The sequence below is a fragment of the Vanellus vanellus genome, assembly GCF_965231255.1.
Source record: "Vanellus vanellus genome assembly, chromosome: 14".
NCBI classification, from domain to species: domain Eukaryota; kingdom Metazoa; phylum Chordata; class Aves; order Charadriiformes; family Charadriidae; genus Vanellus; species Vanellus vanellus.
The window spans coordinates 11,888,099-11,911,501 of record NC_138919.1 but is presented as its reverse complement, the minus strand read 5'-3'; the positions used below and the strand labels follow the sequence as shown (position 1 = coordinate 11,911,501).

At 47.1% G+C, this 23,403-nt stretch overlaps 2 protein-coding genes across 2 annotated transcripts; both read left to right on the top strand.

Annotated features, from left to right (window-relative positions):
* Positions 1–98: 98 nt before the first annotated feature.
* Positions 99–8,538, top strand: EARS2 (glutamyl-tRNA synthetase 2, mitochondrial; the record flags this gene model as incomplete). Its single annotated transcript, XM_082490683.1, has 9 exons — positions 99–204; positions 797–952; positions 1,725–1,914; positions 2,204–2,676; positions 3,507–3,615; positions 4,142–4,295; positions 5,528–5,658; positions 7,041–7,176; positions 7,767–8,538. The coding sequence occupies 9 exons, from the start codon at positions 99–101 to the stop codon at positions 7,848–7,850; spliced, it is 1,539 nt and encodes a 512-aa protein (XP_082346809.1). The 3' UTR covers positions 7,851–8,538.
* A 250-nt stretch (positions 8,539–8,788) lies between these two features.
* On the top strand, positions 8,789–23,238 carry GGA2 (golgi associated, gamma adaptin ear containing, ARF binding protein 2; the record flags this gene model as incomplete). The annotated part of the gene is made up of 17 exons (XM_082490838.1): positions 8,789–8,822; positions 9,605–9,689; positions 10,588–10,663; positions 11,153–11,251; positions 13,121–13,244; positions 14,435–14,538; positions 15,038–15,118; positions 15,955–16,092; positions 17,211–17,292; positions 18,230–18,349; positions 18,624–18,791; positions 19,046–19,101; positions 19,386–19,537; positions 20,359–20,528; positions 21,447–21,616; positions 22,062–22,172; positions 22,797–23,238. The coding sequence occupies 17 exons, from the start codon at positions 8,789–8,791 to the stop codon at positions 22,905–22,907; spliced, it is 1,881 nt and encodes a 626-aa protein (XP_082346964.1). The 3' UTR covers positions 22,908–23,238.
* Between the last annotated feature and the right edge of the window lie 165 nt (positions 23,239–23,403).

Below are 23,403 nucleotides of genomic sequence, written 5' to 3'. Positions count from 1 at the left end.
GCTCCGCCCACCCTCCCCGCCCCCTGCGGGCCAGGGAATTGGCTGGGCGAGCCCGGGGCCGGAAGTAGCGCCTGCGGCCACGTGGGTGGTGCAGCAGAATGGCGCGAACGCTGCGGGCGCTGCGGGGCGCGGCGGGGCCAGAGCGGGGTCCGGGCTCGGGCCCGGATCGGGGGCCGCGGGTGCGGTTCGGGCCCAGCCCCACAGGTAACTCCCAGCCCCTTGCCAGGCCCGCCCCTGTTCCCTCCACCCCGCCTCCCCCCAGGGGGTGGAGCGGCGCTTTGGGTTGGAAAACGTGAATTGAAGCCTTTCACGAGTGGAGGGCGCGACCGGTGCCGAGCAGCGGGCGCTCCGCTGAGGTACCCGCTCGTTCTGCGGGAGTGCCGAGGGTACGGAGGTCCTGGCGGGAACTCCCCGGGTTGGAGTCGCCCTGTCAGTGTGGAAATGAGTATGACTGACGCAGCTGCAGCATGTCGTGTCGTTTCAGAAACAAGGGAAAGTTATTGGGGCCCTTCTTGTGAAAGACGACGAAAATGGTATTTCCTAGCACGTGCCAGCTTATAATTGATTTCCAGATCACTTCAGGGAATACAGTCTTGGAAGGCAGTTACCGATAATTTAGTTCCGTAGCAAAGACCCCCAAAGCCAGCAAGTGTCCCTGCAGCACGCCTCCCTACCCCCAGTTAGAATTCAGTATCAATTTCCATTACAGGTAGCATTGTCCTTCCAGCTTATATTTAAAAATCTTTTTATTGGGCCTTAATTATTATGATCTCCTCTGATTTTCACGTGATACCAGGTTTTCTGCATTTGGGTGGCCTTCGCACTGCTTTGTACAATTATATTTTTGCCAAAAAGCACCAAGGGACCTTTATTTTGAGAGTGGAGGATACAGATCAAAATCGAGTGGTGCCTGGAGCTGCAGAAGGAATAGAAGATATGCTGGATTGGGCAGGTATTTATAAACATCTTTCATCTTCTACTCACCGAAGCCAAAATACAGTGAAAGTGGCCCAATGTGCAGCTCTAACAAAGGTTGTGTACGAGAGACATGATGGAAGGGTCAGAAGTTGGAGCTCACAGACCTCACTGTAAACTGATAAATTGTTTGCATATGGAGTATTTGCTAAAGGGTATCTGGAGGTGTCAGTTTTCATTTTGGATCCTCTGCTGCTTTTTGAGCTTAAGAACTAGAAGAGAGGGTGATTTTAGAATGAAGAATAGTCATGAAGTTAGAGCGAGATCCTGCGGATGCTGCCATTAATGGGTAGGTAAGCTTTAAGGGATTAGGACTTTGCTGTTGATGAATAACTTTGGAGTAAGTAAAATAATTGGCTAAGGTCTCAGCTGTATTTTTGTGTTATGAGTGTTCTGTACTATAAAAAGGGTGGATGCTACTTGGGATGTGTACACCTGACTGCATTTTGCTCTAGGTAGTGTATCAGAGCTGCTCAGCTATTTACGAGGTTTTGGTATTTTTTTCTGCTTGTTGCTTCACACACAATACTCTTATGTTCTGATGATTTTGGCTGCTGTTTATTTTCCGAGTCAAGGGGAATCTGACTCCTGTGCTGGCCAGATGCCGTTAGCTGGCAGCCCCGGAGCAGAAAACGTCTTTGGATGCTCCCTAGCACCTTGTTGTTTCATCTTTATTCAGTGTGCTCCAATGGTGGGTTTCACTCTGCCTTTTTATGGCCTCTTTAAGTCCAGTCTTACTGATATTTCAGGTATTCCCCCTGATGAGAGTCCTCGCCGTGGTGGTTCCTTTGGACCATACAAGCAGTCACACAGACTTGACCTTTATAAGAGCGCCAGTGATGTGCTTTTGGAGAGAGGTGCGGCGTATCGCTGCTTTTGTACCCCTCAGCGCCTGGAACTGCTGAAGAAGGAGGCTTTGCGGAGCCAGCAGACCCCACGGTATGGATTCCTTGTCCCCTGGGTGGTTCCTTCTGTGCTGCACGCTTGCAAAAACTTACGACAACGTGCACGGCAATAGGATTGTAATGTCACTGCCCGTAGAGAGAGAAGCCAGCATAACCCTCAGATGCTTAGGGGAGTGACCCCCAGAGATGAGGTAGTTTGATTGGATACATGTTGGGCAGGTTACAGCTAAAATTCAGGGATCGATTTAAAGTTTTGGGAATGTGAAAGTGGCTGATGGGGTTAGCCTGTGTCGAACTGAGACTTTTGTTCTCCTTTCTCAAAGATACGACAACCGGTGCCGGCACCTGACGCCTACAGAAGTGTCTGAGAAGCTGTCACAGGGCCTTGACTGGGTAGTCCGCTTCCGGCTGGAGAAGGGGGTTGAACCCTTTCAGGATCTGGTCTACGGCTGGAACAAGCATGAAGTGGCTGACATCGAAGGAGACCCAGTGATTCTCAAGGGTGACGGCTTCCCCACTTACCACCTGGCAAATGTGGTGGATGACCATTACATGAGCATCAGCCATGTCCTGCGTGGAACTGAGTGGCTGACTTCAACGTCCAAGCATCTCCTTCTCTACAAAGCCTTTGGCTGGGATCCCCCTCAGTTTGCTCACCTCCCGCTGCTTCTGAACAAAGATGGTGGCAAGCTGTCAAAAAGGCAGGGGGACATCTTTCTGGAGCGTTTTGCTCAGGATGGCTACTTGCCAGAGGCTCTGCTGGACATCATAACCAACTGTGGCTCTGGATTCGCAGGTAATGACAACAGGCTCAGTACTTGCTAGGTGACTTCTTGATGCTGACTTTGAGGAATGGGTTACATTTATTTTAATAGCCAAGAACTCTGACAGTGTTTGAAGGGATCAGGAAGTGGGCGTCAGGAGACCAGTCTGTCATTGAAATGCCACCAGGGCTTCTGCAGAACTCCTGTGAAAGACTGGGTGGTGTGCTGGAATGGTGGGAATCTTTCTGCCTCTGTGCAGCCATTTAAATTGAGTCTGATGCTTAATGGGCTCCCACTTAGGACAACATTCATCTCAAGGTGAAGAAACTGTCTGTGAACTCTTGGGAAAACTTGTATTCTATGGTTAATAATTGCAATGTCACGTATTACATCTGTCACGCTTCTTGTTTAACCTGAAAGACTGTGAGAAGGTGAGTCAATGACTCCTTTTGTTGTTCTTGCTGTGTGGGGATCACAAATTAACTTGTGTTTTGGGAACTCTGCTTGGGAATGAAACCTTTCTTGGGCAGTGGAACCTCCTGGCTGAGTGTTACTTCCTTTTTGAGTGACTGATGCAAGGGTGTTCCAAGCAGAATGTCCCAGTTTCCAGTTCCCCACCAGTAGTTAGCAGAGCCTGCTCTTAGGGAGAGGGCAGCTTCCCATGTGTGCCTGCTACAAGTTCCCTCCCGTTTGCCAGGGTACGTCCCTATTAACACTGAAAAGTAGCTCTTCTGTGTCACTTCTTCCGTGGCTGTGCTGCTGCCCCAGCCTTGAGCCTGAGGCTCACAGTGAAAAGAGCAGTGACGCTGGTTCCCTGCAGGAGAGTGGATGTGTGTCATTCCCTTGTTGGGTTATTTTGCAGAGAAACAGATGGGGAGGACTTTGGAGGAGTTGATCTCACAGTTTGAAATAGGCAGAATTACAACCCATTCTGCCCTCCTGGATCTTGAAAAACTCCCAGAATTCAACAGGTACAAATATCAGTGGTAACTTTAAAATTAATAATCTGTACCTCAGTGAGAATTTATTCCTAGCGCTTGGCTTTGTCTGGCGATTTTGTTTATTGGATCAAGCATGGTCCTAGTGCAGCAGCTTTTTGGCTGTCCTAGAGCAAAGTATAAGTTTCTGCTTGCACTGTTCCTGTCCCCTCTCCTGTCCTGTGCTTCGACACTGGTGTTGGGCACACTACAAAAGCCTGGGCAGATGGTGTGTAGCTGGGAGGATTCAAGGCTTTAAGTTTAGATTCAAAATAACATCTAAAAAGAGGCAACGCTTCTGCGAGTACATTCATATGCTGCAGGGATGTTTTGCTGCTGAGATTTACCACATCTTTTGTTCACTGTGGTGCATTAGTGCTTAAGGTTTTGTTGTAGAATGTCTGTCTGGGGTTTAATGTTGCTTTTCTAACAGTTTTACTTGGTAAATGTTGTGAGGTTGGGGTGATTAGATCCAATCTAACCCCAAACAGTCCAAAAGCAGTTTTCTTCTTTGTTACAGGATTCACCTCACCCGTCATATTGAGAATGAAGGGCTGCGACAGAAGCTAATTAGGGAGGTGCAGTTGCTGGTGGAGCATGTCTACACGGATCAACAAGTGGATCAAGAGGTTCTAGAAAAGGAGTATGTGGAGCGAGTCCTCTTGCTGAGAAAAGTATGACCAGGGATAGCGTTGTGTCACCATTTTGGGGAGCCGAGGTTTTTTGGGATTCCTGGAACTCAGCTGAGTCCTGGGCGCTGCTTTGATCTGAGCTCTGAAGCTCCGCAGCCTGCAGATGGTTGTCGCTGCAGCTCAAGTGGTTGTGTGCATGCTGAATGCCAAAATCTGATGATATAGTTAGCTGACCTGTAGGAACAAGCATGGTGAATATCTTGGTGGTCTTTGCAGAGTTGTAAGCTGATCTGTGCTTTGCCAAGCCAGCAGAGAGCTCCCTCAGCAGAGCAAGGACAACGTCCCTGCTGTGGAAACGAATCATGGCACTGTAGGATGTTTCTTGGAAGACCTCCCTGGTTCCCGCTCAGAGCAGGACTGTCAGTAGTGTGGGTCAGGTCAGCTGTGGCTTTGTCAAGATGAGTGGTGACAATCTCCAAGCTGTGCTTCTCCTCCGGTACCCTGGGATGCAGCTGGCTTGTGGTGGGAAGGTCCAGCCCCTGGTTCCCCCTGTGCCAGGCTCACCTCTAGCTTTTGCTGACTGGGCAGCCTAAGGTGCTTCTGCTTTGCCGCTGCTCCATGCTTTGGAAGCAAAGTCAGAGCAACCTCTTTGCAGAGGTGGATGAAGCTCTCGGTTAAACTAGTGAGGTTTGTGCATTGGGAGCCCTGGTCTCGGCTAAGTGGCGGAGTGCCGACTGTAAGGGGGCCAGGAGATATTGTGGCTCTTGCCAGTGCCAAGAAGGAGGGTGAGCCCGGCTGTTTCCCAGTCTGCCCCTGGGATGCTGCTGTAGTATCTGGGGACTTCCTTGTGAAGAATAAAGCTTTCTTTATAAGGGCAGTTATAAAGAAACAGTCATGACTGTTCCAGCATGAACGCTTTGCTGTGGCAGTGGGACGGTGACTCATGTGACTTCCCACTGTCTGTGGAAAGGCGGCAGATGAATGTGGCAAGCCACTTCCCTGGGCTAACTCTGAGTCAGCCCGCACGCGGCTCTGCAGCACGGCTACTGCCGTGGCCCTTTGGGCTTCTTCTGTGTCCCTGCTCACACCAGCTGGTTATGGGTGTGAAAAACAGCTGCCTAAATGTCAGCAATTCACATTTCCTCTGAGCAGTACAAAGTACGGGACAGTGGTGTGTCTGGACCTGCTTTAACTGTTTGTGAAGTCCAGGGAGGATGTGTTTGCTCCCCCCCAGCTTAACCCTCAGCCTTGACAGCTTTGCTTTCTTTCTCCAGGGTCACATAAGCTTCCTCAAGAATCTGGTGTCATCTGATTATTCTTACTTATGGGTTAGGCCCTTGGTGTCGCGAGAGCAGCTACAGACTATTTCTGCAGAAGTAGATGAAATAGGAAAACTAGTCTTAGGGTAAGTGTCTCTTCCCAGCTCCGTACACACCCACCTGCCTGCCCCAGAGCACTGCACTTGGCTGCTGTATTGATGTTGGACACGCTTATGGTTCTTATTTAATTTGCTCTACTTTGGAATGTGCTGTAGTTAATAACTAGTGAGAAATTCTGTGGTTTTAATTGAAAAGCAGCTTGCCAGCAGGAAAGCTCGCATCAATGTTCTCAAGCAAGAATTATCACGTCTGGATCTTGTAAAGCACCAAGCACAGCAGAGTGTGTGTGCCAGCACGGTGCTAATGAAGCGGCGGCGTTAGCAGGGTTTTCCCATGCCACCTGATCTCCTGTGCTTTTTGCCTGCTGTAGCATTGACCTGGAGAAGTGCGAGGTGGTTTCGGTCAACGTGTATTCAGATCATGTAATGAGACTTCTGGGTCTCTGGAATGAACCCAGTTTGTGTCTAGCCAGAATCACTGTCACTTCCGAAGAGCTCATCCCTGGGGGGCTTTTCCTGCTTCCATTTCTGTGTCTCTAGCTAGCAGTCTGCAGTTCTGTCTGCGCAGAAACATTGCTGGAGCGGCAGACAGTCTGCCCAGTCTAGGACCTCCCTTCTATGCCAGTGAGTTTTGTGGTGTTTTTCCAATGAGTTTCACTGCTGCCCCATGTCCTTCTGCTACTCCACGTTGTGCAGCTAAGCAGGATGGTATGTCAGTCGCCTTTCCAGTTCAGATCTCACCTCTGGACTAAAATGAGCCTTAAAAACCAGTTTCGGGAGTAATTAAGGTGTCAGTATCTACAAATTGAGCTATTCTTTCCAGCTATTTGTAAAGCTTGTTGCCCTCAGTCATTTGTCACACCGGAGTGGTAACTGAATCCAAGAGATTGTAATTTAAATGTCAGAATACTCACTATTCTGGAGGGATAGCAGTACTGCTACCTACAGCTCAGTAGTATCAGCTGCACCTGCATCTCTAAAAATCATGTGATTAAAAAAGAAATCAGAATTACTGCTTATGCTGTGGTTTTCCTGATCTGTGGCATAATTTTGTGATTTAAACTTGATGCTTGCTTTTCTGAACAAACTCTGCTTCTGGTGCTGTTGAAGTAAAGGCATGGTTTCGCAAAGCAGAGTCTTAGCGGCAGTATGGAGGTAAAGCAGTCCCACCTGCCAGCCTAGGAGGGGACCCGCATACACAACCAACACTGCAGTGCGCAGAGGGACTGCCCTGGCACAGAGCAGCAGTGAAGGGCAGGGAAGTTTACCTTGAACTGCTGCTGTTGCCAGAGGATTTTTGCAAAACCAGTCTGAGGGAGCTGGCACTCATCAAAGTCACTAGTCATTTCTGGGTAGGAATCCTGTGTTTTGTACATCCCCAGATTGTAAGGACATTTTCTTTCCTGAAGGCTTATGACAAGGCAGGCAGCTGTTTTGACTGTGGAGGAGCTGAACAAAGACTTGAGAAGCCTCCAGAAGCAAACCAAAGAGACTAAGTACAGCAGTATGATGAAGCTCCTTCGCTTGGCTCTCAGTGGTCAGCAGGTAAAAAATAAAAATTCTGAGACTGGGACATTCTGTTGTGTTTTTTTTTTAAACAGCTATCTTCTCTCTGATAGCAAGATACTGATATGTGCAAGAATTGGCACCAGTTTGTTTTATGAGTGAATCTACTGATATACAGCAATTCTGGAAGAAAAGGCTGTTCTGAAAGTTTCAGAAAGGCAGAAGTTGTGAAAGTATGAATATACTGGTCACAAATCTGAAGTTAGAGAAACCTCTGGACCAGCTGAAGGGAGCGTTGGCAAGGTTGTAGGTTTTGGGCAAAACCGGGATTTTATGTGCAATCTGCTTTTATAAAGTTCAAAACCAAATTCTACCAAAGTTCTTCAGAGCCTTATCCTGGCTTAGGCTCTGGCATCAATCCTTCTGGGTCAGTTTGACCATTCTCAGCACTTCTGGAGAAAAAAAAACCCAACCCTTGTTTTGAGATTGCTAGTAAAACCCCTGCCCTTGGTCTAACAGCAATCTGATAGCTAATCACTCTATCGTTTCCGCCATGATGATGCATAGCATAAGCACGTGCTGAAAAGTGTAAGTTTCCATTTGTACAATGACTTCTTATGTGTTTTCAGCATGGACCGAGCGTTGCTGAGATGATGGTGACTTTGGGACCCAAAGAAGTGTGTGGAAGAATACACAAAGCACTATCTAGCTAATATGAGACTGAAACAACGCCGACAGCCAGCCCTCGGACTCATATGGTGTAGGCAGCACGTGTCATTGTCCTAGACCTGTATTTTTTGATCTCAGCGTGATTATCTTTGATGAGATGAGCTGGGCTTTAGAGCAGGCAGGTGTCACCATGATGTTTCCAGGTCTGTATGTATCCGCACTAAGCATAAGCCAGTTTGTCTGGGAGAATAACCAAATACAGATTTAGGTCCATCCTTCTGCTTTCATCTTGTGCAAATAGCCTGGTTTCCAGGTTGGGAGAAAGAGACTTTTATCAGTGTTTAAATTCAGACCGTGTGAACAGAAATTAATGTTATTTCTGATACCAGTGTGGCTCGTCTCAAGCGATTGGTCCCTTTTTGGAGATGGCCTCACAATCGGGGTGCCTACAGCTATGACTACACAGGTCTCTAAAAAATACCGTGGGGAGGGTATTTGTATAAATATGTATGTGTATATATATATGATACGTATATTATAGCTGCTGCCCTCTTAGCTGCCTTGGTGTCCTGCTGGGCTGGGTGAGCTGCTCGGAGAGGGGGGACTCTCCTCCCCGTGTACTGTGTCATGCATGTGGTTCTACTAAAAATATCCCTGACTAGGAGATTGGGATGTTTTTTCCTCTTTTGGATGATGACCTTTTCATTATTAAATTAACGCGGTGACTTTTGATTCCGTTCTCGCCAATGCGCTGCTCGCTCCGCACGCCAGTTGAGGGGAGGAGCAGCCGGAGGAGTGGTGGTGATGGTGGGGGAGTGGGGGGGTGTGTGTTTTACCGGGCCAGCCCACGCCCACGGTGTATGTTTCCACACCACGAAAACTCACGTGGGCTTCCCACGGGGGGACGAGCGGCGGCACGCAAGGAGCAACGGCGGGTGGAACCGCTTCCTGCTCACGGCGGGGCGGAGCAGAGCGAGAGTCCATGGCTGGCGCCGGGGAGCTGGAGCGGTGGCTCAGTGAGTGAGGCTGGGGGCCAGGGGCCGGGGATGGCTTCGCCGCTGGCTCCGGCGCCGCTTCCAGCGGCGCCGGAGCCAGCGGCGAAGCCATCCCCGACCCCTGGCCCCAACTGGGTGGGCACCGGAGCAGCTTCAGCTCCATGGGGAAGGGTCCATCTCCACAGACCCCCTTCAGGGTGATGCTCATGGGTGCTGTCTTAACCTGCTGCATCTCTCCTGCTCCCCATCTCTCCTGTCCATCCTCCGCCCCAATCCTGCCACTGCCGTTTATGCACTGGAGCAGATACAGCTGAAAAAAGACTGTTTTTGCTCAATTCAGGCGTGCAGGCAAAGCTTTGGGATGGGCACTCCTGCAGCCCTGTTGCAAAAGGTTAACCCGTGCCTGTGTTCCAGCATGGCAAGGGTTGCAGTCCAGTCCTGGGACAGCTGCCTGTAAATGCTTTTTTTTCAGTTTCTTGTGCTCTGTGCTAAAAGCAACATCGTGCTGTTGCTGCTTTCAACACCTCAGCTTATGCCTGACTTTGACTCTTTTAAGTGTGTACTCAGGACTGTATTTTTAGGCTGATTTTTAGTAACAGCTGTTTCCTGCTTGTCCTGCGTCTTCCATTTCTGCCTTTTTTACAAAAAAAAAGTCTTAAAGCAGCTGGTAGCAGCACGAGGTCTGAGCTGCTTCCTGCCTTGTGCCACTCACTTGCATGCCTCTCACACTGAGGCTGTTTGTTTTTTCTTTCTTTCCTTTTTTCTTTTTTTTTTTTTTATTTTTTCTTTTTTTCTTGTGTAAGATATGGCCACTGACCCAAGTATCCCTGAGGAAAACTGGGAATGCATCCAGCGGTTCTGTGACCAGGTGAACGCCGACACAGAAGGGTAAGGCAGACAGACAGCTCTTTGTGTTGGCTCTGGGTGGTGTGTTTGGCTCTGAGCTTCTCTTGTGGGTGCGGAGGGGGAGAAATGGTACCTGTACGCCACAGTGTGGGGAGCCTGGAGAGAGAGCTAGGAGCGAGTGCTCGCTGGGCTCTGCCGCTCCTGAGAGTGCAAAGAGGCGTATGCCAATGTGGTGGAGGTTGGTGTCTAGGAATGGGCTCTGACATCCATTGCTGCAACCCATGAGGCAGCAGGTCCTCTCTGCTTTGCCCTCTTGGGAGACTGGGCAAGGATACCTGCTGTGGGGTTCTGCAGGGAAGCCCCGAGCGAGCTCAGCTTCGGCTTTTACTTTCAGAGAGGTGGGAGATCTCTGCTGGGACTTCCCCCCTTCCAGCTGACAGTCTGGGCTCTGTGGGAAGGAGCAGGAACTAATCAAGCAAATGATGTGTCAAAGCTTAGTGATCATCTGTTTCTTTAGTGCAGACCCTTGTGCATTCAGAGCTCAAAGCCTGGCACCTGTCTCCCCCAGCAGTGTGTGGGCCCAGGAGCAGTCAGCAGGCTGTCTCGGGCTGTGCACCAAAGCTCCTGCGACTGCAGAGAGCCAGCTCTCACGGCGTTTGCCCAGGGAGAGTCCCCAGCCTCTCCCAGCTGACCCCCTCCCAGAGGACAGCCTCTGGACACGGCCGGAGAACAGCACTGGGGCCGCAAAAGCTGCTTCAATTCATGTCTCGCCCCTTGTGCGCGTGTGTGTGCCCCAGGCCAGCGCTCTGCCAGAGGAAGGGTGGCTGTCATGTGGTAGGTTGTGAATGTGGCAGTTGCTCTTCTCTGCAGGGCAAAATCATCAGCATTTGTTTTTCTTGGGTATTTGTGCATTGTCTGACTTGCTTCTGCTACTCCCCAGCCCATCGCTTGCACCGAGACTGCTGGCACATAAAATACAGTCACCTCAGGAGATGGAAGCTCTCCATGCTCTCACAGTAAGTGCTTTCATCCGCATGCAAAGAGAGGCAGCAGGAACTTGGAAATAGAGATTAGGGGGTAGAGGGTATAGCTGTCTCTTTTTTTCTCTTTGATGTCGCTCCCTTTTAACCTTCCATTGCACAAGGAATACAGAAACCAGGGTGTAACAGAGGGAGGAACTGCTGTTGTTCCTTCCCTTGTCGCTCTGCTGAGGTGTTCCAGTGGTCTGCAGCTCTTGCTGTGTGACCTGTGGTCCCACCATAGGGTCAGTGGCCCAAAAGTTATTAGTGATGGGTAGAACAGAGCAGACCATCTTAAACGTGCTGCTTAAGAAGGTTGGATGAAGGAAAACTACATGTTCTTGCTTCACAGCTTTCTCAGTGGCTTGTACTTGTGAATGCAGTGCCAGAAAGCTCTTAGGTTTAGTATTATAATGGCAAAGTTTTTAAAGATTCCCCAAGACTTGTGTGTACAGTTTCTTTCTGATACTGTTTTGTTTTCTGCAGGTGCTAGAGACCTGTGTGAATAACTGCGGTGAAAGATTTCACCATGAAATAGCAAAATTCAGGTTTCTGAATGAGCTGATTAAAGTCCTTTCCCCGAAGGTAGGTGGTTGTGGTTATGCTGGATATTGCAGGTGGGACACACTGTTTATGTTGTGCCGGATATGAAAACTTAGAATTAAGTTCACACAGAAGTAGAGCAGAATTCGTCCTGTGCCTCCAAGCATAAGGACTGGATATGAATCCCCCTGTAAAAGATGTAAGCCAGGGGCTCTCTGTGAAAAGCTTTTTCCTTGTGGTTTCTCCCAACTCTGCTGGGACAGTCAGGGACTCTAGAGGAGCTTGAAATTGTTCCTGTAACCCCTCAGCCTGTGGCCCTTTGCCTCTCAATGATTTACAGAACTTTGGTCGGGGAAGTGGTGGAGGACAGAGATGCCAGGAGCTGCCCAGAGCCTCTCCCATGTTTTCTTATGCTCTATCCTCAAACACTTGTGCTCCGGCTGCTCTCCTTCTTGCTTTCTCCTGCCAAAGGTTAGCCTGGCTTTGGGTCCTGTTCAACGGGCAGGTTCAGCTTAAGTAGTGGCAGGGGGGGACTGGACTTGTGCAGCACTGGTGCAGCCCTTGTGCAGCACTTGCTCCGCCATCACCTGACAGTGGTGCGTTCACACAGCCCCTTTGGGGTCCTGCCGAGGATGTCCTGAAAGCTGGGCAGAGGGCTCCTAGCCCCCAGGTGGTGACAGCTCTGAGTCAGGGGGAGGCTGGAAAGGATCAGCTGTAGTTAATGTGGAAGCTGCAAAGTCCCTTCCCGCTGCTTCACTTCCCTGGCTCGCAATATATTCATTCAATATATTCAATATATTCTTTCCTGCTCCCTGCTGTGGAGCACTTTGCTTCTGAGTGCAGTCACTGCCTCCTGAGAAGAGAAGCAGACAAGCAGCCATCGGAAATGAGAAGTTTAGTTTGAGAAGCTAAGTGAGCTGTGAATTGCGAGTGGATGCACTGGGTCCCCTGGCAGTGCCTCTCATGATGAAAAATGGAGACCTGTTTTATCAGAGACTGTGTGGTCTTTGTGCCTAACTTCTCTCTGCATCAAATAGCAGGCCTGGGACTTTCTTAAATACCCTTCTCAGCAACTCAGTAATCGATTCCCTTTTTTAGCAGGTCCTGCACGCATTTACCGCTTGTACAGGCTTCATTTTCCATTACATCACCTCGATGGCAGAGGTGCAAAAAGCTTATTTCAGAGAAATGTTTAACTGAACAAAAAAACCTCTTCTTTCAGTCCCAGGCTTGGCAAAGGTATTTCAGTGAAACAGAAAAGTTTAAAGAATATATCACCACAGAGAGTTTTGTTTGCTGTTTTGACAGAACAGGTACCATTTAATGAGTTTAAAATGCCTCGTGTTTTGTAGGTTTGTGTGCGGCTTTTATCATTCTTCCTGATGTTTTGATAATACATTGAAGTGATTGTTCGTAGGCAATAATGAGAGAAATCGAAGAAAACGTCCAGATGCTGAAAAAAGACAGTAACTTTCATTTCTTGTTATGTTCAGTTTTCATTTGGCCGGGACTAGATGAGGCTCGCTATTTGCATTGCGAGCAGTTCAGGGAAGTATTTAAAGTCGAGCACAAAACTATTTTCACTAAAATAAAACAGCCTACTTTTGGTTTCAGATTCAACTGATAAAGAAGTTTTGAAATGGTTTCATTTTGATTGTCATATAATATTTATGTAATTGTCATACACTTAATAACATTCCTTGTATTAACAGCCACAGCTATACGCACTATTTCCTATACCACAAGATACACAGTTGACAACACTGTGAATAAAGTGTTAGGAACCCATTTGCTACTTGCTCTCTGCACACAAACAGTTTGGAACTAGACCCATATGCTATATCTGGCACTAATTCTTTGGTTTTAATCTTTTCTGTCTCACTTTACTTTCTTGTTTTGTTTTCTTTTCAGTACTATGGAACCTGGTCTTCAGAAAAAGTCAAGTCAAGAGTCACAGAAGTAATATTCAGTTGGACAGTCTGGTTTCCTCAGGAAGTTAAAATCCGGGATGCTTATCAGATGCTGAAGAAACAAGGTTTAGTTCTGTTATTTCAGTTTCCTTTTTAGCTTTCAAGTCACATTATTTCAGACCACAGATATCTGTCGTCTTTACTTTGTGACTCAGCTTTTTTCATAAAATGCTGTGTGTAAGGATGAAAGGACAAAGGCCACACTTACAAGGCTGTTTGGGTACTTAAGGATGCGTGTAACGGCTTAAAAGAGATTTACCAAAGAACAGCCTTATTGAGTCAAAGATCAGGCTCGCCTTGTGGCCTCTGTGCTCACCACTGTTGCGCAGCGAAGAGGTACAGGACAAACTCAGAGTGATCTTTGCCCTAGAATACTCTCCCAGGATTATGAGGGATGGGTTCAGAGAGATCCTGAGCTGGATTTTTCATCCATTCCATCATATTTAATAGTTCTTGCTGTCACCCAGAAATTTGTGCAATCCCATCTCGATATCCCAGGTAATAAGTTTCATAATTTAACTAAGAAAATGCTATAACACTTTCTGCGGAAGTTCAGGGGAATTAAAGAATTTGTTTAGATGTTTCCCACCATATGTGCTGTGTGCGTCTTTGAGCATCAAATGGCTTTGCAAACTTTCCCCCGAGTCCTGCTGTGGAAAGCTTTCTCACCATCACTGCCTTTCCTTCGTGCAGTGGCTGCTACAGGCTGGGGTGCTGAGCAGGGGTGCCGGGGTGCTGGGTGCCCTCCTGCCAGGCAGCACTCGGGGTCCGCTGCCCATCCAACGCCTGTGCAGTCGGCTGCTGCTGCTCGTGTTGGCTGGAGAGGCAGGAGGGGAGACGTCCATAGAATCACTGCTCGCATTAAGGGCTCCTTTGGTATTCGTTGTGTGTGTTTTGTGCCCTGTATTTTATGGCTGTACTGATTGCGGCAATCCTCCGTGTTTGGAGGTCAATACCTCCAGTGTGCTCCCAGTGCTCTTGCTATGGGGGGATTTCAGCAATTCACCCAGAGGGAGCTCAGAACATCCGAATTTTATTTTCTACCCTGAAAATCTCATTTGGCCTGTGCTTAATTTAAGGGAGAAAGGGAAGGCTTTTGTCTGGGCGTGTGCTACGGGAGCTCCTTGCTTCTCCATCTCATTCTGTAAAGTTCTGGGGAGGAGTGAAAGAGCTAGGTGCAAAATGCAATGTACTGTTGAGGACTGGTGTTTTAACAGCTCAGGCATCACTGAACAAATATTGTTATTCATTCCAGGGATTGTAAAAGAAGACCCCAAAGTACCAGAAGACAAAATTTTACCTCCCCCTTCCCCGAGACCTCAGAATTCTATTTTTGATACAGATGAAGAGAAATCCAAGGTAAACCTTAGGGTTTTCATGCCTATCCCCCCTCTGATTTGTATTGATGAGGAAACAGGCTCAGTCACATTTTGGGGGCTTTTGCTGTTTCAAACAGAATATCTTCAGAATAATACTAATACTTCTTGCTGTACAACAGCTAGAGAATTCTTTGATGCTTTGTCAGAAATTTTTGCTTAGTAAAAAGTGAAACTTTTTTACAGAAAAACGTTAGTTTCTATTAAACTTTCCCAAGAGAGGGTTCCTCCAGGTCTTACAGAAGTTCTGCAGAGCCAGATAGTTCCTATTCCCAAACAGCCAAGCAGTGTGTGCAAGCAGCTGTATGAGGCAGCAGTATAATCTGGATTAGATTATGGGACATGAGCCCACATATTTCCAGGATTATAGAAACTATTACAACAGTGGATGTCTCTCAATACCTGCTCTCACATGATATGTGCCTGTAGTACAGTGCCTAGAGACTGCTGCTCACTGCTGTCCAATGCTCTCCCCTCAACAGCTCTTAGCGAGGCTTTTAAAGAGCAACCACTCTGAAGACTTGCAGGCTGCCAATCGTCTGATCAAGAGCATGATTAAAGAGGTAGGCAGCTCCTTGGGTCAGAAGCTGTGTTTACTGCCAGAGAGGGTGGGAGGGGACTTGGCAATTCACTTTTTGACAGTGGGTCCTCTATACCTGATCTCTACGATGCTGCTCCAGAGGAGGGATGATTTTCAGTATTTGTTATTCCAAAGTTACAGTGTGGGATTGTTTTGTTTTGTTTTGTTTCCCTAAAATATGCCATTGCCAGGAAGGGGGAATATTTATACCCAGGAGCCTGTGTGGCAGGACACTTCCACGTTAGTGGGATCCTGGCAGTAATACTGCATTAGCAATAAAAGTTTCCAAAAAGAAATTCAGTTACCAGGTGGAAAAAAGCCACACCTGTATAGAACTGCCTGTTTTCTGCACATAGTATGTGTGCACACATCTAGTGTGTCTGATTTCGTTTTCCATCTGAAAGGGCACTCTATTTGTCTGCATAAATTGGAGATTGGGTTTGGTTTAACAAAATCCCTGCCGTCATCTTGAGAGTGTCCTGTATGGCAGAAGCCACCAACTCCCAACTCTAATTTTGAAGTTTTACTTGTGCCAGTGTTGAAATGAATTCTTATGCACCAGCACCATGGGCAGGGTGCCCTGAGAAGGGCAGGAGGTTTCCATCTTCACCCTTGACAGGGAGGTGTGATGCAGCACTGATCCTGGAGCTGTTGGGGGGTGAGTCCTTACCCCCACTGCCTTGTGTCTCCTCTACCTGCAATAAGATACTAATAGGAAGCAACTCCCCAACAAGTGTGATCCAGAGTCACCCAGCAAAGCACGTGGAGTGGCTGTATTAGCCAACTCATCATCTGATTTTATTTCATTTTTCATCAAAGGAACAAGAAAAGTCAGCTAAGCTGTCCAGAAGAGTGAATACCATCACTGAGGTTTCTGAGAATGTTAAACATATGGATGAATTACTGGAAAACTACAAGAGACAAGAATTATCCAAATCTGACCATGAGACCTTACAGGTAAATGCTCGTTTTCCTGCATAAGAGGTTCTTTTGACTGTCTGTGGCTGGGAGGGCCCAGGGCAACAGGATTCAAAGGGCAGCATGGGGCACTCGGCTTCTGCCAGGGAAAGAGCATTACCACAGCAGAAATGGTTTCTAAAATATTTGATGAATAACAGTCCCTCCTGTCAGTGTAATGGAAGTTGGAATGCAACCATCTCCTGCTGTGCCTGTTTTGAGTTTCTGTCCAGTTTAGCTGCTCTTCTTGTGGTATCTTATGGGGAAATAGTTCTTCCTCCAGTAGTGGCATAACACATGGGAATCCCCTTGAGCCTGGGCATGGTTAGGTGGGTGTGATGAGATATGACCAGACAAGCTCAAAACTCTGGGTTCTTCAGCTTCTGCTATAGTTTCTGTGATTCCCCTTTTTCTGCCCAGAGTTCACTAGTCTGCTGTTGCTCGTAAGTATCAGTGAATTAAGGAAATGTTTGGTGTCACTAACAGGGCTGTCAGAATAGCTTTATGGCATCCAAATACCTGAAACTCCACTAGGATGTCTACCAGACTCTCAAAAACACAATAGACAGCTGAATTTTTGTAGGTGAGAACTTCTCCTGTGGCTATGTGTGATGGCAGAGTTTGGAGTTAGGTCCTTTGGGAGGGCTGCTGCTGTAGATGGAAGAGACTCTACTTTCAGACTGAAGAGGTGGCTGCCTCCGTGCCTCTTCAGTTCCTAAAACACCAAGAAGAGAGCCATAAGCGGCTTTGCATTTTCTGAGGGTAGTTGCAACTGATGGTCATAATATTTCTCTCAGTGTACTGTGATTAATCAGTTCACTCCTGGATACTTTTTCTGTTAAATGGAGTAATTTTACACTGATCTATCTTACACCTGTATGCATAGAGAGGATGTGATTGCTGAGAAGATACCAGCAAAGCCTCCTTGTTCCAGTGGCTGTACTTCCAGGCCACTGTGGATTTTTAAGAGTGCAGCAACACACAGTATTGATACCCTGGGCAGAAAGTGCGTCTTCCTTTTCTAGAGGTAGCATCACTTACAGCTGATCACAGGGACAGAGAAGTGTGAGAGTGTCTGGGATCTCCTGAGCAATGATGTGAAACATTTCCTTCCATAGACTCTGTTTCAACGCTGTGAGAAGCTCAGGCCGCTGCTCTTTCGCCTTGCCAGTGAGACAGTTGATGACGATGAGGCTCTAGGTAAGAGCCAACACTGTCCTTGGATTTCTTTGCAGTTAAGTTTGTCTACCTTTCCTTTGACAAGTGGGCTATTCCCTTCCTCTGAGAGGGAGAATGCTTAGGCACATGCTACCCTGCTGGCAGAGCTTTCCACTTTTGCCTTTAAACCATGTTTATGGGAAGTGGCGGAGTCTCCTCTCACTCCTCTCCAAGGAAGCTACTAATTTTCACTTGGAGCCCCAAATTAAACAGTGAATCCAGTTTCTTCCAGCCAAGGTGGTTTTCAGAGTTTGGGGAGTTCTGGTGTTCGCAGAACTGAAGGCTTTTGAGGTCTTTTCTCTACAGACCTGTCTATAAACACAGAAGGGATAATATTATTTTAATTTTGTAAGTATAATACCGAGGAGGGTCATATAAGCAGAGTCTTTGAATTCCACAGTTGTGAAATTTAGCCCTTCCCAGAGGACTCCATTTCAGTCTTGTCCATATGCCTTGAAAACCTGACTGGAGTGATGCCTCCCTGAATAGACATCTTAAACAGCAACCATAAGAGCTCAACTGTATCTCAAACATTTCATTCATACCCACGAACGCCAGGGTTCTTCAGCTGGGGAGTGCTGGATTATAGACTCAAGTACACTCATAAAACTTGCGGAGAACAACAAAGTGCATACGAGATGGCAGGAACTGTAAGTACTTTAGAGAGAGGATCAGATTTCAAAGTGATCTTCATAAATGAGAGAGAGGCCTGAAATCAGCAGATGTATGTGCAAAATGCTGCACTTCAAACAATGGAATGAAAAACTAGGCAGGATCTTAAGGCAGATTGCCCCATTAGGCTTTGCTCCAGGCAAGTCCTTAGATGCACTGTACCTTTCTTATCAGCAGTTTGGAGAGTACCGTGGAACTGACCCTCACGTTAGAACATTAATATTTTGTTTTTTCTCTTGTTTTCCAGCTGAGATACTGCAGGCCAATGACAAGCTCACACAGGCACTCGGACAGTATAGGCAGGTTGTAGCCAGCCATGAAAATGGTGGTGGAGGAGCTTCAGCCACTAGCTCTGCTGATGCAGCAGGTAAAGAGCATCCTACAGCGTTCCACGACAGCTCTGCTCCTGCATGTCATGTATGAGTGGAGTTTGGAAGGAAAGTGCGTCTTGGAGAATAAATGTGGAGAGAATCCTATAACACAGGAAAACTATTACATAACCATCATTTTCTTTTACATATGGTTGATAGAAAATATTCCTGAAGTTCTTCACCTATGAGTTCTTTTGAGCATGCCTGTACCCATAAATATACTGTTCCTTTCAGGAGGTTTCTCTTTAACTCTTTCTGCTGTTTCCAAAGCATGCCGGCCAACCCCAAGACGCATGAAGAGCTATACACTGATTGACTTCTCTGAACTGGAGGCAACATCTCACTCTCCTACAGACCAATCTGCAGACATAACCGCCACCTCCCGCCACAACAGCACAACCTCTACCTGTCTGCTTGATGAAGAGTTCAAGTCATTAGGTTTGTATGTGAAGTTTGGTACAGTGTTACCCTTGTTACCAGGATTCATGGCATTTAATAAAGATAGAACATTGACTTTAATGTCAGTCCTAAGAGAAAGTAGACCTTTTCAGTCAGTCTCTTAAGTTTTCAAGAATGTAGTTTCTTTAATGGTGTTAGACTGTAGTCAAACTGCTGTTAGACAACAAAGGAAGAACCCGTGGAAAACCCTTGTTTTCTGTAACTGATTGTTGGCATTTTGGCATCTTTCTTAGGTCTCAGCAACTCTCCTGTTGTACAGAAACCGCTACCTGATTTTGGCTTAGCAGAGGTGAGTGATCCTCAGGTATGTTAGTCTGTAAGGTACAAAGGACAAAAATCAGATAGGATTCTTGATCTAGCTTTCTCTGGCAGCCTCTTTTAATGCCACTCTGTTCTGAAGGGAAATGAATCCTCCTGCTCTGCAATGAATTTCTCAGTTGCAGTTTGCAACCAGATTACTCATATTTGTTTCTACTTTAATTAGCATTATTAAAAATGAGATTCCTTTCAGTGGAACAGGTCTGATTTTTGCTGATGTTGTATAGCATGAACCAGAAGTGCCTTATTTTTCAGGCTGCTGTACACAATGGATATGGTGAAACTGTAAATGCTGTTCAAACACTGGGGCTGCAGGAGAGCTGGGACGACAGGTGTTCAGAGAAGAATGAATTTCAGGGCCTGGTTGATCAGCTCTCTCCACCATCCAGCACCAAGACATTATCATTGTAAGCAAACTCTGCATAATACAGTCTGACTTTGGGGATGAGGAATACTGTTTTACAGCAGTGAGGTTTAGGAAAGTCTTTCAGCTACAACTGGTTAGTGATGGCAAGCTATCCATCCACGCATTGGCTCTTAAGCAGCAGTTATGCAGCTATTAATTGCACTTTATGTAATTGCATACTATGACCTTCCAAGGGTCAGAAATTTGGTGAGACAAATCCCATGGCTTAGTAACAAGGCGTTCTTGAGCTAAAGGAACAAAAACCTTACAGTGAGGTCTTTTGATAATAACCTGTGACTCAAAAAAACACTTTCCCCAGCTTTCTTCAGGCTGTGACAAAGTAGTTTCCAGGCATTCAGTGGAAGCCTAACAGTTCATGAACCAAATTAACCACCTACAGATCTTCAGAGCAGGTGACCATTACGGTACGCTTATCCAGTCTGCCATAATATAGGCCAAGAAATTTTACTGGAGATTCCCAGCTTCTTGCATTGTCTTTGAGCTAGAACTTATTTTCACCTCACTGACTAGAGCTCCAGAGAGTCTGTGCACAGGGAGAAGAGACTGCCAAAGCCCCGAAACAGTTTTGCATTAGTAACAGAAATCAAAGTCTGCCTTAACGAATGCTGAAACAGCAGCTTCTTCCACATAAAATAGAGACAGTTTTCAAATTTCTCAAGAACTCAGAGAGTGTAAGCTTGTACTTTCTTTATACCAAAAAGTAATGAGGGATTTGGAACACAAAATGGACACAGCAGAAGATGGTATATACCATGTAGTCTCCTCAGTTAATATAAGCTTTCTACATGCTTTTCTTTCCAGGGATTTATCACCAATGAAATTGCCCTTTCCAGATCTTCCAAATAGCTCAATGGCAGATACTTCCTTCTCCAGCCTAGGCTATGAGCTGAAGCCTGCTGCCTCTTTGCATCCAGCTTCTCATGATGCTTCTCTAGAAAACCTTTTTGTCCCTTTAATTTCAATTACACCGAGTAAGTGCAATGATTTCTGTGCCCCAGCTCTGCTTGCTAGAGGCTTATTGGAGCTCTTCTGTGATTTTTTTGCAGAGGACCAAGCCAAAGTAGCTTCATGTTGTGTGGGTTGGCTGGACTAAACTAATGACTGTTCTATGAAGGACTTAATGTATCTGAGAATTTGAGCAAGTGCTAGGGATTGTACCACGGTCTTAGCACCTTTAGTCAAGCTTCAGCCAGTTCTTTTCCAGAGGCTTAAAAGATATCCATGGGTGGAAGTTGTCCCGCTTCCTAAAGCAGAGCTGTTCTTTCCACCTCTGCTTTTCAATTTAACACTGTACGGCCTGGCCCTGCAACCACTTGATGGAGTGTTAACCCGTGTGAGTGGCACCCCAATGTCTCAGAGCTGGGCACGTCCTCTTAAGAGGACTGCAGAGCCTTAGCCATTGCTACTTTTGGAAGAGGACAGGTGCAATGAACATTCTGACCTGATTGTCTTCTGACTTCGATCTCTCAAGTGAAGGATTTACCAGATTTTGGAAGGGCTGGATGGTGATAGCCAGGTGTAGATTTACCAGCCACTGGTGATAAGGGCTGTATATAAGGCTCTTCTGTATGTGCTGAAGAGTTATATTTTCCTTCTCCCATCATATCTGTATGGGATTCATACCTGACATCTCTAGCTGAGCCTTAAAATCTGAGCTGCTAGTCTCCCCATCGCTAATTTAGACATTCAGATTCCTTTCTTTGCCTTAGAGGCAAAATGTAAATCACAGGCAGGTGCTGTATGCTGCTTGGTCTGCGACTTTGTTGGAGGAAGTAAAAGTTTGTATGCATGTTTTGGTTTTGCTGTTCCTTATCCCGTCTTTGCTGGTTTGCCCTCAGAAAGGAGGGGAATCCATGCTTTGTTTCTGATTCTCCTTTTGTCTCTGGCAGGCAGTATCTGTCCACTTACTGTGTATGACAGGAATGGTTTCAAGGCTATGCTCCACTTCTCCAGAGACCCGGCTCCTGGCCGACCAGATGTGCTGGTGATGGTTCTTTCCATGCTGAGCACATCAGCTCAACCAATTAAGGACATAGCATTCCAGGCTGCAGTCCCAAAGGTGAGAAGCCTATGACAAGTAGCAGAGAGTGGGACTACTCAGAAATGTCCTGAGGAGAAGGTTTGCCATTTCTTGCTTAGGATTTGCCTTGCTCATTGGCAATTGCGTGGCTCCCTTTCTGTGAATGGTGAACCTGTTGTATGCTGGTGCCTGTGGTCCCAGTGCCTGTTTCACAGAGTACATCCCTGGCCTTGAGACAACAAGACAGGGCTCCAGATGTGCTGCTTTAGCCTCCTGGGTAAGGCACTTGTTCTGCCTGTGTATGTGCAGCATGGAATTGTCTGTTTAGGAAGATCTGCCTTTAGATGCAGGCTGTGGAAAGACATGCTTGTCATTAAATGACAAAATCTGGCTGATGTATCTTTAACAAGCTCTGAGGCTTGGTAATACTCCCAGCTCTTTTTCAGCATGGATCAAACAGCATTCCTTTCATTTTCTCTTTCAGACCATGAAAATAAAGTTACAGCCAGCATCTGGTTCTCAGCTGCCTGCCTTCAGCCCTCTTCTCCCCCCTGCAGTGGTATCTCAGGTCCTGCTCCTTGCCAATCCCCACAAGGTATGTGCGGTGACTGAGTCTGCAGGTGGAGTGCTCTAAATGTCACTGGAGTGGGTGGGGTATTTGTATGAAAGCTGGAGGGATACAGGAGAGAAACAGAGCAGTCTGGGTTGTGCTGGGAAGACGTTTTTCCCCCTGAAACAGCTTTTCAGAGCTATAATCTGAAGGATTGAATGGGCAGTTGCTGCAAGGGCCTGCAGAGTTCTGCTTCAGTCTGCCTGCAGAAATGGCTCCTGGTAGATACTGTGTAGATATCTGCAGCTGATGGACCATGAGACTACCCAAGGTACAAGCGATGGGTGGCAGTTCTGTTGCACTGATGAATAGTTACGAAACCAACGACTGGTGTAAGGAATCCTCTGTCACTGAGAAGGTTGGCTGGACCTGGATTGCCAAGCAGTCCTTTGGGTGGCTTGCACAGGTCTCCCAGTAGCTCCCAGTCACTCCTTATATATCTTATGAAGATCCAGGTTTTGTTCTATGCAGAGTTTCCACGTGGATAAAGTGTTACTCTGCCTTTTGAGAGGGCGATTCACTGCAGGCAGGCTGTGAGGGCTGAGGCTGAAGGGGACCCAGGAATCTGCGACTGTGACGTGCTCCTCTCTCTGTTCCTTTCTCTCATAGGATCCCATCCGGCTGAGATACAAACTGGCATTCACGCAAGGTGTGCAGCCCTTCAGAGAGGTGGGAGAGGTGACTGGCTTCCCAGAACCAGAGCTCTGGGGCAGGAGCTGAAGTTCAGCAGGCTTGGACATTGCCATGTTGCCTTAGCAGTGGACGGGGAGGGACTGTGTGCCAGCAATACCAGCCTGGATTCCATAATGGCTCCTTTCCTTGGGATCCGCCATCTCTTTCTTCCTTCTGGTTTCTGTGCAGGTGTCTGGCAGGAGGAGTGTAAGCTGGCTGCTTCTGCCATGGCCTTTTTCTGTAGCTGACCCTGCTTTACAGGAGACTGCTGTAGAGCCTTGCAGTCTGGGAGCCCTAATACTTCTTCCGTACAAGTCTTTCCTGCTGCTTTCTGGGCCAATTTTCCCTCTTCCCCATTACTTTTAATTTTTGAATTAAAAAAAAAAAAAAAAAAAAGCAAACATATATCAACAATCAGTCCTTGTGGCAGACTGCTTGGAGCCAGCATCTGTTCCAGGTGCCTGGCGACCTTGTTCTCACCAGCAATGGTGGGAGTTGGGCTATCTGGACTCTGGTGGACGTGGTTTACGGGGAAAAGTACAAA